The sequence below is a fragment of the Dendrobates tinctorius genome, unplaced genomic scaffold (assembly GCF_039654945.1).
Source record: "Dendrobates tinctorius isolate UK_male_01 unplaced genomic scaffold, ASM3965494v1 ptg000020l, whole genome shotgun sequence".
Classification (NCBI taxonomy): domain Eukaryota; kingdom Metazoa; phylum Chordata; class Amphibia; order Anura; family Dendrobatidae; genus Dendrobates; species Dendrobates tinctorius.
In genome coordinates, this window is record NW_027361688.1 from 30,944,955 (window position 1) to 30,960,334 (window position 15,380).

The 15,380-nt window shown below is 43.7% G+C and overlaps 1 protein-coding gene across 1 annotated transcript; it reads left to right on the forward strand.

The window, feature by feature from the left end:
• The first annotated feature begins 455 nt into the window (after nt 1-455).
• Nucleotides 456-14,723, forward strand: LOC141083587 (melatonin receptor type 1A-like). The gene is made up of 2 exons (XM_073567932.1): nt 456-1,111; nt 13,842-14,723. The coding sequence occupies exons 1-2, from the start codon at nt 925-927 to the stop codon at nt 14,618-14,620; spliced, it is 966 nt and encodes a 321-aa protein (XP_073424033.1). The 5' UTR covers nt 456-924; the 3' UTR covers nt 14,621-14,723.
• Nucleotides 14,724-15,380: the final 657 nt, after the last annotated feature.

A 15,380-nucleotide genomic window follows, 5' to 3' on the forward strand; every position in this document is an offset into this window, starting at 1 on the left:
TCCCATGATGAGTTCTTTTTGGGAATTTTGTGATACAAATACAGTAGTGATATCTATATATCTCTATCTACATTTTTTTTAAGCCAAAAGCATAATCAGTTCTGACGTTAGACATTTGTGTGTTATGACGTTCACACTTAGCGTAAAATAGTTTGATGTGTTTTTTTAGTTTGTACCTGTACAGATTACATTTTTTAACGACATCTAAAGAGACCCGTCGCCCATCAGAGGGTTTTTCAGTCTCTCCACATTGTCTGGAACTTTACAGTATCTTGCAAAATGTTAAAAAAAAAAAAAAAAACTGGTGCGAATTGCCATATCAGAAAAACAGTGCACTACAAAAACGTGATGCAAAAATGGCCCTTGATCATAAATTTAACTTTGTACTGTTTATTGCACTTTTTTTCCCCCGAACGTGCATACACATTCATTTACAATCTCCCTACGGAGAATCAAGATTCACCTATTTTTTCTATTCCAAAGAACACAAAGGAAAGGTGAGAAGTGGAGAGTGAAGACCCCAGTGCACACTATAAGCACTATACACCGGGGGCGCCAATAAGAAAATGACAATCTAACGATCTGCACCAGCTCCTACAGCCTTAATGCACGGTCTTGAAGTGGTTTACTGCCCTTTCCATGAAGGAATAACAGTAGTAATGATAGAGCACGCGAGCTGAAAATCAATCCATCCATTTGTACTATCAGAGCTGTCACTCTCGAGGAAGAGTCGTTCCCATGGATTATGAAAAGCTGAATGGAGAAAACGATAAATCCCACCCATACGGTGATGCAGGGGAGAGGAGACTGATGAGTCGTATTTCTGGCGCTGATAGGTTGAAGTGAAGGACGTTCCAGCTACAAGATGTCTTGACCGTATCCACAATGTAGGGGGAAGACATAGCATGCACTGCTGTCAGGGAGATGGAACAGGTGGTCCCTACCCACAGTGAGCACTCACCTGCGGACCCCGAAGAAGAGGAAGGAGAATATCCCACCTGGGCGGTCAGCACCCTCACTACAATCCTCATTGTGACCATCAGTGGTGACATCTTTGGGAACCTTCTGGTCATCATATCTGTGTTCCGGAACAAGAAACTTTGCAAAGCAGGTGAATTTTTCTTTTACATTTAGACATATATCACATCCATTTCCTGCGATTGGTTGGATTTCACGGAGTGAAAGGTGAAAGAACGAGTCCCGGCACCGACTCATCCATCTACACACAGCTTTTACATTTTAGAACTTTAAAAAAAAATAATTTGTGAAAATTAAATTTTTGCAGCCAATCTCAAACTAATCCCAAAAGTCATAATTTTGCTCTCAATAGTTTTTCTTGTATACAGGAGATTATGTATTAAAGGGGACAATGAGGGTCCCATCCTGGAATTTCGAGCAGCATGATCAGACAGTGGCTTCTTTATTGCATCCATGTACGTTTTAGGGCTTGTTCACATGCTATGTTTTTGCCGCTAATTTTTCATGTATTTTTGCTACAGGAAAAAAAAATGCAGCATTTTACAGTACCAGCAAAGTGAATGGGATTTGATGGTTATCTTTTCTTTGTGGACTTGAACCATCAAAACCTTTTTATCAAATCTGCAGCAATTCTTTCAATGTTTTTTACTCATTCAAAAGAATAGAAAAAAAAAAAACGCATGTAAAACCATCAAAAATGCATACAAAAACATGCAGCGTTTTTCCTGCCAATACTCGTTATTGCGGCACAAAAATATGCTGCAAATACTCAACCTGTGCAAAAATGCTTAAGGTGTGTTCACATATTACGTTTTTGCAGCAGCATTTTGTGGGTGGCTGAAAAGAAGCTGTGTTTTAAAAGTACCAGCAAAGGCTATGAATTTCAGGAATCTCATGCACACGCCACAAAAACGGGCGTTTTGAACTCCACATTTTTGTCAAGATTTTCGCAGCAGAAAAAAACGCAACGTGTGAACATAGCCTGACTCAAACCCTGCAGTATTTCACAGAACATATACTTTGAGAAGTTGGCCAGGGACTGTGTGTGGCAGATGACTAGTACCAGGCAGGTCCCGGAAGCTTCTCCTATTCCAACTCCTCTAGACCAGGGTTCCCCAACTCCAGTCCTCAAGGCCCACCAACAGATCATGTTTTCAGGATTCCCTTTGTATTGCACAGGTGAAGCAATTATCACCTGACCAATACTAAGGAAATCCTGAAAACATGATCTGTTGGTGGGCCTTGAGGACTGGAGTTGGGGAACCCTGCTCTAGACTGATTGGTTCCTCCCTTATTGGTACATTGTATTGTATATGGGGATTAGGGTGGGGAGAAGCCACTGGGAACCGACCTCGGACTAAACATCTGTGACACATGGCCCATGGCCACAGTGTAGGCCACAAGATGGGTTGATGCAGATGTTGGCCCCAAATTTAGGACCCATACCTATCTAAAATGTATGATATATCCAGTAGCATAGCTACCGGGGGTGGCAGAGGTTACGGTCACCCTGGGCCCCGCGTTCGGAGGGCCCCCCGGAGCTACTGTCACTGTTAACTATATCAGCATGCAAAACCTCCATGGTACAGCAAAGAGACTCGGTCTAAGCAAGAGACTTCAGATTCCCGCCGCGGTGACGTCATCGTGCCGCACCGGGACTTTGACGTCCTGTGCGTGGGATGACAGCTCGTAGGTCTGCGTATGCTTTGCGGTGTGGACTAGTCAGGATTCTGGATTAGGCGAGTATAGGATGTTTTTTATGTTACTTAAAATGTGTGGTGAGACTGTGGGGGAATCAAAGTATGGGGGCCCCTCATACAGCGAGGGAGCGAATGCAGGGGACAAAATACAGTAATAAAGAGAATTTTTCAAACAGCCTGTAAGAAAGGTATCTTAAGTATTATATCAACCTCTGGATCCTGAAAACTGGAGCCAATCAGCAAATTTAAGAGTCATATTAATTTTCAGCACCACAAAATTATTGGAATGTTCAACTGTTTTCGCCTCTGAACCAATTTGGCTGCAGAAACGTGTGATGGGTCTGAGAAATGCTGAAAATGCATGAGCCAATGCTAGACGTCAATGTCCGGGAACAACACTGCTCTCTGTATGGAAAATCTGTGTTGAAAAGAATGTCCTCTATGTTTAATAAAGGTTCTCCTTTTCTTATATACTAGGGAATCGCTTAAAAAGTGTGCATACTTGTACTCCACTCCATTCAATGTCCATGGGACTGTTGGAGAAAGCGGAGTATTGCAACAATGAATGAAGCCAAAACCGATGCATGGCCACTTTTGTTCCATTCTTGATGTAGCTGCAAAGCACAAATCTTGTGATCACTGGGGTTCCCATTGAGCAGCAAGTTGTCCCTTATCCTAGGGAAAGTGGATGAATAGATTTTGTTTTGGGAATAACCTTTTAATGGGTAACCATGCTTTCAAGAAACTTTTCAGAATAAGCTGCACTTATTCTGTGTGTACCATTTCTGGCCATTGTAGAACTGAGATCAATGAGTGGAACAGGCTGCCATGAGAGCTGGTGAGTTCTCCTTCAATGGAAGTTTTCAGAGGCTGGACAGACATCTGTCTGAGATGGTTTAGTGACTCCTGCATTGAGCAGGGGGTTGGACACAATGTCCCTTGAGGTCCCCATCAACTCTAACATTCTATGATATCCTGCATTTTCACCAGTTTTCCCTTTTGCAGTCATTATCTCTTAAATTGCAATTGACTCTGAGCTGGGGGATGGACGTGAATCAGGCAGAATGCAGCACAGTGAGAGGTATTCCTGCTGTTCATACCTTAGCATTAGAACTGAATGATGAACCGCATGGAGGACATTATACAGTAGTTCTAGGCTGTGTACATGTGAATCCAGCTCTGGTGTGAGATAAAAGACTTGTTAAAAAGCTCAGCACGATCTTTCTGTGTCTCCCTCCGCTTGTATTCTCGCTCTTCTACTTCTCCTCTCCATAAAGCATAATACGAGGTGCAACCTGATATCTCATAGTGCTTTTTCTCCATCTTGTCTTGAGCAAAACAAAGGTAAGTTGTTTCTTCAGAGGGAGGGTGCAAAGTGGCTCATAAGTGGAGAAAGAAGCTGACTTTTCTGATCAGAAATTATACAAATTTTCTTTAGATTCACATGTACTATTGATCTATGCAAAGTTTGTCGAAAGTAGAGTTCCCTTTAAAGGATGAGACTACTCACAGGGATGGTTGTAGCCTGAAGTCCAGAACACAGCCTAGTTGAGAGAATTGTACTTTAGATAAATTTTGCACACTCTACAGGTTATGGGAGTTCTTTAGGACTTATACATGGATAACCGATCACTAAAGAGGCAGTCCCATCTCCGATATCCAGATGTCATTAATGTCTAGTAGATGTTCATCTCAACTCTGGGACCCGCAACTATCTTAAGAACAGGGTCCTCTTCTTATGCTATCATTATTGGAGAGGTGGTTGTGGATGCACTTCCCTCTGTACCCACATCGACCATGCTTAAGGACTCCTATAGTAAATCGGGAGAGCCTAAAGCGGCACATGAGTGATCCCGCTCTCTAGATAATGTTGGTCTAGAGGTGTGAACAGTCTCTATCAGACATTTATGGCATATCCATTGGATTTGTCATAAATGGCAGAGATTGGAGTACGGTACATCTTAATGGGGTTTTGATTGCAGGAGCTCCAGAATCAGCACAATTAATGGAGACCCTAGTCATATAGGGGCAGCTATGGTTTCTTGCTCAGCCAGGTGGAAAAAATGATCAGAGGACACAGCACAAAATTAGAGTAGAGGTGCAAATAACTAGGCAATAATTACAATGGTGACCAAGGAGTCTTCAATGTTGCCTCACCGCACAGTATTATACACAACACACATCCCAAGACACATGATAAGTGACTTCCTAAATCAGCGTGACATGAAGACACACCAGATTACAACATATTAGCGGCAGAAATCCATGTCATCGATTACACGCCAATTACATTAAGGGAGCTGTCTCCGAGAGAGCGCAGCCAGTCACATTTCACTACTGTCACAGATAAGCTTCAAAGAATGGGATTTGCTCAAGTTCAATGTTTGACTTCAAGATTACACTAAGAGGTCTAACTTCCACTGGAAAGCAGAGATCAGAACATTCGTGTCATTACTGGGGTCTTCTAAATCTATTCCGGTTTTCTTATCTGAAGGTGAAAATGGTCTAACGTCTCTTTTGAGTATTGAAATAAAATAATCACAGTTGTGTCACACTATTCGAGTGGTTGATGGAACAGATCGCGGACCTTCCAGGTTACTTCTCTCTTTCACTTGACCGTGGTACAACAAATGTAATGGTTACACTTCAAAAGGCACGATGCGCTTGGTGGTTGCAACACTTGAACTTTCCTGAACCCAACGCAAACAAAGTCATTGCTAACTTCACACAGATCACTAGACCGGGTTATCTTCACATTGTCCACTCAACTGGACTCGTGTAAACGAGAGCTGGACACCAACATAACTTTCTGTACACAGAGACAAGTAGAGTCACTGCAACTCCTAGCCCCGATCTCACTAGAACTTTATCTACCGATCCCTTCTTCATACCACCTGTTCAGTCAGACGTTTGCCTGGCTGCAAGATTACTTACTATTTGGAACACAAATAGAACACATACATTTGTGTCGCAGACCCCTGTTGATCCAACAGGGCCCCAACAAAGGCCACAATATAGGCCTCCAGGGCAAACCATTCTCCACTGCCAGTTACTGGCTCTCATACGGCCTCTTATGGACCGGAGATGATTACTTAGTTCTCCTAGGCTCCCTCTGTCTCTCAGCACATCCTCAATAGGCTCCCCAGAACTTACTTATTTACTTCTGCAAGGAGGGCAAACCTTAAAGCCATGAGTGTTATGAATGGGTCACCGAGGAGGATGGCAGGCCCAGACTAAGCCACAGAAAACCAGAGAGGTTGGTAACTAAGTGGATGCAGACCCCTGATCCTGTCCACACAACTAGCAGTAGCCGTGGAGCGTGCCTACGATGATCCTAGATGCCTCAACACAGCCGGAGAGCTAAATAAGCCTAAAGCAAGAAAGGGGAAATCTAAACTGCCCCAGCGCAGACCCCAAAGGAATAGATAGTCCTCAAACATATATTGTCGGTGAGACAAGATGAAAACACAAACGCAGGTAGGAAAATAGACTGAGCAAACGATGGGGCCCACACTGACTAGACAGGGCAGGAAAGGAAAGACACTGTCTGCAATCACGCAAAAAACCCTGCAAAAGTCCAACACGTCTGCTGCAAAAAACACTGAAGTCACAAAAACTAGACTTCGCCCCCCACTATATCAGCACTCTGGTATATTCTGAAAGCAAAGCAAAAAGAGACCAATATAAAAGGGGACAACACAAACTGGCACATGAAGTAACATATGGGCGGTGATTCAGCACAGCCCCAGCCGGAGCTAGCTGACCCGCACAAAGCCGAGATAAACAAAACCAGATCAAATGCAAACAGACTAGCAAATGAACCACTTAGCAGAACATGCAGGGAAAGAGCAGGAGACAACAGACTTCAGGAGGCACAGGAAAAAAAATCACCAGCAGGGATAGAGGGAGTCAGCTGTCTTAAATCCCAATCAGAAACCCCAGATCTCCAATCGTCTTCCTCATTATCAGGTGGCAAACCTCTGTCAATCAGATCAGCTCCACTACCTCCAGTAACCACCAGAGGGAGCCCAGAAAGAGAACTCTCAATCTGACCAGCTCCACTATCTTCAGTAATCACCAGAGGGAAGCCAGAGAGAGAATTCACAACACATGAGCTAATAATCAGCTTGCGAATGTTCATACAACTAGTGGCAAGTATAAGCAGGCTGGTAATCACCCGGTGAAAAGGAAAAATGCTCGTTTGTCTTTTGTGATAATTTTTGAGCAGGCTTAAAAATTATCTTTAAATTCGGCAGCAATTCACCCTGTGTAATCAAGGCATGTGCTGCAGATAGCATTATATACTACGCGCACAGTACGATTATTAATAATAATAATAAATTTTATTTTTATAGCGCCGACATATTCCACAGCACTTTACATTTCAGAGGGGAATTGTACAGACAATAGACATTGCAGCATAACAATAATCACATAGATCATAACAGATACCAAGAGGAATGAGGGCCCTGCTCGCAAGCTTACAATCTATGAGGAAAAAAGGGAGACACGAAAGGTGGGTGGTAACAGTTGCCCTGATTATATGGACCAGTCATAATGTTAAGAGTGTAACAGTACAGACGCAGAGGGCTAATGGATGCATAAAGCATGTGGGAACATGATGCGGGGAACCTGGTTATGGTAAAAACTTTTGGCTGTGCCACATAGGGATAGATTAGGTTAATGTGTTGAGGCGGTAGGCCAGTCTGAATAAACGAGTTTTCAGGACACGCTTAAAATTGTGGGGATTGGGGACTAATTGTATTGACCTGGGAAGTACATTCCAAAGAATTGGCGCAGCACATGTATAGTCTTGGAGACGGGAGTGGGAGGTTCTGATTATTGAGGATGCTAACCTCAGGTCATCAGCAGAATGGAGGGCGCGGGTAGGGTGGTATACTGAAACAAGGGAGGAGATGTAGGGTGGTGCTGAGCCATGAAGAGCTTTGTGGGTGAGGGTAATACGTTTGTACTGGATTCTGGAGTGGATGGGTAGCCAGTGTAATGACTGGCACAAGGTAGAGGCATCGGTGTAACGATTGGTGAGGAAAATGATCCTGGCAGCAGCATCCAAGACAGATTGGAGAGGGGAGAGTTTGGTATGAGGGAGACCGATTAGAAGAGCGTTACAATTGTCCAGACGAGAATGAATAAGAGAAACAGTAAGAGTTTTTGCGGAGTCAAAAGTAAGAAAACGTCGAATTCTAGAAATGATTTTCAGGTGCAGATAACAAGAGAGAGCCAGTGATCGGATGTGGGGGGCAAAGGAAAGCTCGGAGTCAAGTATGACCCCAAGACAGCGGGCATGTTGCTGGGGAGTAATAGTGGAACCACACACAGAAATGGCAATGTCGGGTATAGGTACATTAGTAGCGGAAGGAAACACAAGGAGTTCAGTCTTTGACAGGTTCAGTTTCAGATATAGTGAGGACATGATATTAGACACAGCTTTTAGACAATCGCTGGTGTTTTCTAGAAAGGCTGGGGTGATGTCAGGAGAAACGTACAATTGGGTGTCATCAGCATAGAGATGGTACTGGAAACCAAATCTACTGATTGTTTGACCAATAGGGGCAGTGTACAAGGAGAAGAGGAGGGGGCCTCGAACCGATCCTTGAGGAACCCCAACAGTAAGGGGAAGGTGAGAGGAGGAGGATCCGGCAAAAGATACAGTAAAGGAGCGGTCAGAGAGATAGGAGAAGAACCAGGAGAGAACGGTGTCCTTGAGGCCAATGGAACGGAGCATAGTGAGGAGGAGCTGAGGATCCACAGTGTCGAATGCTGCAGAGAGATCCAAGAGAATTAGCATGGAGTAATGACCATTTAATTTAGCTGTTAGTAGATCATTAGAGACTTTAGTGAGGGCAGTTTCAGTGGAGTGTAAAGAGCAGAAACCGGATTGGAGAGGGTCGAGAAGAGCATTATCAAAGAGATAGCGGATAAGACGGGAGTAGACCAGGTGTTCCAGGAGTTTAGAGATGAAGGGAAGATTAGAGACAGGTCTATAGTTAGCGGCACAGTTTTGGTCGAGGGATGGTTTTTTAAGTAGTGGATGTATGAAGGCATGCTTAAATGAGGAGGGAAAGATACCAGAAGAGAGAGAGGTTAAATATTTTAGTTATGTGAGGGGTGACAGCAGAGGAAAGAGGCTGGAGTAGATGTGACGGATATGGGTCACTGGTGCAAGTGGTTGGGCGAGAAGATGCAAGGAGCCTGCTTACTTCTTCTTCTGTGACTGGTATAAAATCAGAGAGAGAGTTAGATGCAGTGGGGGAGGGAGGACAGTGCATGGTATGAGGTGATTGGGAGATAATTTCCTGTCGGATCTGGTCAATTTTTTCTTTGAAGTAATTGGCCAGATCGTCAGCTCGGAGCTCCATGGTTGGGGCCTGTACTCTTGGGTTGAGCAGAGAATGAAAAGTGTCAAAGAGACGTTTCAGGTTATTGGACAGTGAGGTGATGAGGGTGTTGAAATAAGTTTGTTTGGAGAGGTGAAGGGCAGTGTTGTATGTTCTAAGCATAAACTTATAATGGATGAAATCTTCGTGTAGATTGGAATTTCTCCACAGACGTTTGGCGCACCTGGAGCACCGCTGCAGGAAATGTGCTTGCAGGGTTTGCCAGGGTTGTCGCTGTCTGTGTTGTGGTGTTCTATGTATAGGAGGTGCAAATTCATCCAGGGCACTTTGAAGTGTTTCATTGTAATGCTTCAGTGCAGAATTAGGACATGAGAAGGAGGAGATAGGGGCCAATGAAGACTGCAAGTTCTTCATAAGTTTCTGGGTGTTAATGGCCTGTATGTTTCTATAAGTCTGGACAGTGGGGGTGACCTGAGCGGCCTGGCAGTTCTTGATAGAGAATGAAAGAAGGTTGTGATCAGAGAGCGGGAGAGGGGAGTTTGCAAAATCTTCCACTGCACAAAGCCAAGAGAAGACCAAGTCGAGGGAGTTTCCGTCTTCATGCGTTGGAGAATTAGTAAGCTGCAAAAGGCCAAACGAGGAGGTTAGAGATAAAAGGTGAGTAGCAGACGGGGAGAGTGGAAGAGCAATGGGGATGTTGAAATCGCCCATGATGAGGGTAGGGATGTCACAGGAGAGAAAATGTGGAAGTCAAGTGGCAAAATGATCCAGGAACTGATGGGAGCGGCCGGGAGGACGATATACCACCGCCACTCGCATGGAGAAGGGGGTGTAGAGTCTGACGGCATGGACCTCAAAAGAAGGGAAGACAAGTAAGGGTACTTGAGGGATAACTTGAAAGGTACATTTTGGTGATAGGAGCAGACCAACGCCTCCACCTGCTCTATTGTCTGATCTTGGGGTATGAGAGAAGTGTGGTGCACCATATGAAAGAGCAGCAGCAGTGGTAGTGTCTGACTGCTGGATCCAGGATTCAGTAAGAGCCAGAAGGTTAAGAGAATTAGAAAGGAAAAAGTCATGAATGAAGGAGAGTTTGTTACACACTGAGCGAGAATTCCAAAGGGCACAATTAAGAGAGACAGATGGCAGGCAGGGAATATTAATAAGATTAGAGGGGTTTCTGAGTGTAGCAGTTGGGGGGTTTGACTTTCTATAACATGGGGGACCAGGGTTGGGAGCAATGTCTCCTGCGACAAGGAGAAGGAGGATAGAAAGAGTGAGCAGATGGTTGAGTGATTTGTGAGAGCGTCTCTGATGTTGAATGGTGGGACTGACTGGATCTGTGCAATTTAATAATGTGAAAAGAGCATGAGTGCTATACATAGAAGAAAGGAGTGAGGGGCCAATATGGACGGAGTGTAGAGAGTTAATACCAGAGCGGTGGATGTGTGTAAATGCAGCGGCCAGGATATAAATTATACAAATGCATATGGTAAATATTTGCGGTAGCCCAAATGTACAGGGAATAGATTTATTTATTCGTCTTACCTGTCTCCTGCCCTGTCTAACTGCCATGTTATAACTGCCAGCGTACTTTGATACATGTACTTCGATTACATGTACATAAATGCCCCCCCCCCCTGCATAAATGCCTTCCCCAGGCTAGCTCTGAATTTACAGAAGGCCAGTTCTAAGATCTTCCTTTTTTTTTTCTCTCTCCTTACTCGTTAGCAATCAAACTAAGTTAGGACAGCAGGACACAATAAATGTATTTAGCAGATAAACAAGTGTCCAGGCCTACATGGATCATAAACCACTTTGAAAAGTTACTTGACCTCAATCGCATAAGGGGACAAGCAGGGTGAGTTGAAATAACTATATACCATTATATATGCTGCAAAGATGAATGATAGAGGTTGGACACATGCAGGATTCAGTGAAGTTGCTGGAAATAGTTAAATATTTAATACAATTGTATTAAAAGAGGTTGTTCGGCCTTAGGCTACAAGCTTGCAGTGACTCTTTGTGATCCTCCTATCACGCACACTGCAATTACAGTACATTCTATACTTCTGGCCACATTCCGACTAGACGTGTCCGACTTCATACAGTATACTTGCATTGAGCGAGGCAGCTCCCAACTAGTCAGCATGTGACCACATATGCAAATCACATAATTGCCGACATGCGCCCACCATTCCAGGTGTCAGTATGGGAGAATCCTCACAGCGCGCAGTTCGGGTGATGTGAGGATTCACAAGTCTTCAGTCACGAGTGATTGCAGACTTGTATCCCATGGCCAGACAACCCGTTTAACGATAGACGCAATTGAACCTGAAGTATTTTTTTTGTAAAAAAAAGTTAAATGTTCATTTTTTTTTTTTCAAATATTCAAAAAATTCTTGTGAAGCACCTGAAGGGTTAATAAACTCCTTGAATGTGGTTTTGAGCACCTTGAGGGGTGCAGTTTTTAGAATGGTGTCACTTTTGGGTATTTTCTATCATATAGACCCCTCAAAGTGGCTTCAAATGTGATGTGGTCAGTAAAAATAAAATGGTGTTGCAAAAATGAGAAATCGCTGGTCAACTTTTAACCCTTATAACTTCCTAACAAAGAAAAATTTTGGTTCCAAAATTGTGCTGATGTAAAGTAAACATGTGGGAAATGTTACTTATCAAGTTTTTTGTGTGCCATATCTCTGTGATTTAAGGGCAAAAAAATTAAAAGTTGGAAAATTGAGAAATTTTCAAAATTTTAGCCAAATTTCCGTTTTTTTCCCAAATAAACGTAAGTTATATGAATGAAATTTTACCACTAACATGAAGTACAATATGTCACGAGAAAACAATGTCAGAATCACCGGGATCCATGGAAGAGTTCCAGAGTTATGACCTCATAAATGTACAGTGGTCAGAATTGTAAAAATTGGCCCGGTCATGAACGTGCAAACCACCCTTGGTAGCGAAGGGGTTAAAGAGGCATTAGTATATTTACATATCTGAGACCACCCAGCATCCATACTATACAGTTAAAACTATTTTTTATACACATACAAGAGTCAGCGGCATCGCAACACAGAGATCAGTCCATCTGTCACACAGCAGCCACTGTTCCCACAGTTGTCTGTCTGCAGCGCAAGTATTGAGTCTTCACAGGTTCTCCCTCCAATATGCCTCCCACGTTTCCGGAAGGTCACAGAGGGAACGTTTATGATTCAGAATGGGAAAATATTTTTCTCAATCTTAAAAAAGGGATTGTCCGCCACGTTGATTTTTATTTTCAGCAAAAATTGAGTGGTGTAAACTAATAAAAGAAAGTAATACTTTATTGATCAGCTGACACTCCCATTCCGACTCTTCCAAGGTCCCCTGCTGGTGTCTGTGACGCTGTAAACCATCACATGTCCTCTCAGGTGGAGCAGAAGACAGAGACCGGCAGGGGACCTGGAAACTAAGGGAAAGGGATCAGCGGAGGATTGGGGAGGTGAATATTTTTATTTTTAAGATTTACTCTTGTCTAAGCATCTCAGAAAAAATAAAATAATTAAGTGGTGGGACAATGCCTTTAAGGTCCAAAAAGTGATTAAATTCGTTAGGAACCAGACAGATCGTTTTTTGAGTTTTGGTTTATTAAAAGGAATCTGTCAGCAGGGTTTTGCTATTTAATCTGAAAGCAGCATAATACAGAGCATTAAAGTCTGATACCAGCGATGTATCACTTATTCAGCTGCTTGGTGCAGTTTTGATGGAATCCCTGTTTTCTCTGTTGTAAATGTAGTGCTCGGAATGCTGAGATGTGTATAACCCCGCCCACCACACCGATTGGCAACTTCCAGTGTACACTGTCAGCAAGCTGCCAATCAGTGGAGGGGGCGGGGGATAGACAGATTAGCCTGATGGGCTTGCATGTGAGACGTTGTCAGGCAGAGATAATCTTCTGCTGATAAAGCACTGATTGTATTGAAGCTACAGCACACTGCTTAATAAGTGACACATCGCTGGAATCAGACTCACTTACCTTAGGTTATGCTGCTCACAGAGTAGATAGCAAAAACCTGCTGACAGAGTCCCTTTAATACATATTTATTTGATGAGAGAAAAGTTTAAAAGGGACTGTCAGCATAGAAGGACTGTTCGTACTAAAATTCGCCGCTCGGTGACTTATGGAGGGCATTTAAATACACCTTCCCACCACCCCCTTATTTGATTGACAGCTCTGGCTTCATAGAGCCAGCGAAAGGAGAAGATAGAGGCAAAACAAACAGGTGGGAAGGTGTATATAATAATTGGCCGCCATAATGCATCGAGCGCCGGTACTTTGCTTGAAGTCAGTCTGTGCTGACTTTGAAAGAAACCAGTCACCTGGATTTGGCACACTAAATTGCCATCACCACCCTGCTCCTCTTGTATGGGAACGTTTGTATAATTTATACGAAAAAGCAGTGTAAAATAAACATGACTAGTCATAGAGGCGGGGTTGCTGCTTGAATACTCACCGTCCAGGTGTACTTAACCCATTCACCGCGCATGTGCCAGGAGACAAGAGTACCGCAGCACAGTCTCATCTCCCAACGCATGCGAAGCATGGATGTGGCCAAGGCAAGTAAGCAGGCATAAGTGCCCAAGAAGCATGGATTCCAAAGCTGGATTAGTGGTGTCAGATCCCCTTTGGCTTATCAATCACTCCTTCTTTACAGTCTGGACGGCGTAAATGACCATTATGTGTGACCTCCAGAAGGGTTCACTATAAGCATTAATACTATATGTGAATACACAGTAACCATATTGCTTCTATCTCCTCCAGGGAATGCTTTCGTGGTCAGTCTTGCTGTGGCGGACCTGCTGGTGGCATGTTACCCTTTCCCTATGGTTCTTCTTGCGATCTTCAACCGTGGCTGGCGCATGGGTCACATGCATTGCCTACTGAGTGGTTTGTTCATGGGACTTAGCGTGATAAGCTCAGTCTTCAATATAACAGGCATTGCCATCAATCGATACTTCTTCATCTGTCATCCCAGCTGCTACGCTCGCCTGTTCTCCAATACGAGCACCATGCTGTACGTGGGACTGGTGTGGACATTGGCTTTAGCAGCCATTTTACCGAACCTATTCGTGGGATCCTTGCAATACGACCCAAGAATCTTCTCCTGCACGTTTTCTCAGTCAGTCAGCCCGTTGTATACGATTCTCACTGTGATTTTCCATTTCTTTTTACCCACTGGTGTTGTGAGCTTCTGCTATCTCCAGATCTGGATATTAGTTTTCCAAAGTCGGCATCGGGTCAGACAACCAAGACAGGTCCAAGTCCAGAAACGGCCGAACAACATGCACAGTTTCATCACCATGTTCATAGTTTTTGTGCTTTTTGCTGTATGCTGGGGCCCCCTGAATATCATCGGGTTCCTGGTGGGCTTGTACCCACAAATGGCAATGTCAATCCCACGTTGGCTCTTTGTTGCCAGCTACTTCATGGCTTATTTCAATAGCTGCCTCAATGCTGTGGTTTATGGCGCCTTGAATAAGAATTTCCGGAGAGAATATAGGAGAATCTTGCTAAATGTTTTCCAGTTGGCTCAAGCCTGAAAATGTATTATTTCATGTGATTTCCTATTATATTCCATAACAAATAAATTAGATTAACATGTACTGGTATCTAAAAAGATCTAATTAAAGAGGTTGACCAGTTTTAGAAAAACAACATGGGTTCTTTCTTCCCAAAACAGTGCCACACTTTTTGCAAGGAACCTCTAGGGCGGAGTTTACCATTATCAAACCACCACCCATGAGGTTCTTAGGAGCAGCTTTGATTAGAAGACTAAGGCTAAAAGGAGAAGGTGCGACACGCCTTTACATACATTACACTACTGGTAGGCGGGAGCATATCTATAATAGGTGCAGGGGTTCCAATTACACCCTGGCCCTGGAGCCCAAGTGGTCCATTTGACCCATGTGAAAAGACTATTACTAGTGATGAGCGAACATGCTGGGATAAGGTGTTATCAGTGTGCTAACGAAGTATCTTCAGCGTACTCGAAAAATACGTTCGAGTCCCCGCGGCTGCAATGTTTCTTGGCTGTTCGACAGTTGTAACACATGTAGGGATTACCTAACAAACAGGAAATCCCTGCATGTGTTTGAACTCTCGAACAGCCGAGAGACAATGCAGCCGCGGGGACTCGAACGTATTTTTCGAGCGCGCCGAAGACACCTGGTTAGCACACGAGCATGCTCGGATAACATCCTCGCTCATCACTATTAATATTAAAGTCTTGCAATAGTTGGGGATCCTGTTGGAGATTTTGCATTGGGGTCCACGATCTTCAAATTACTCCACTGCAGGTAG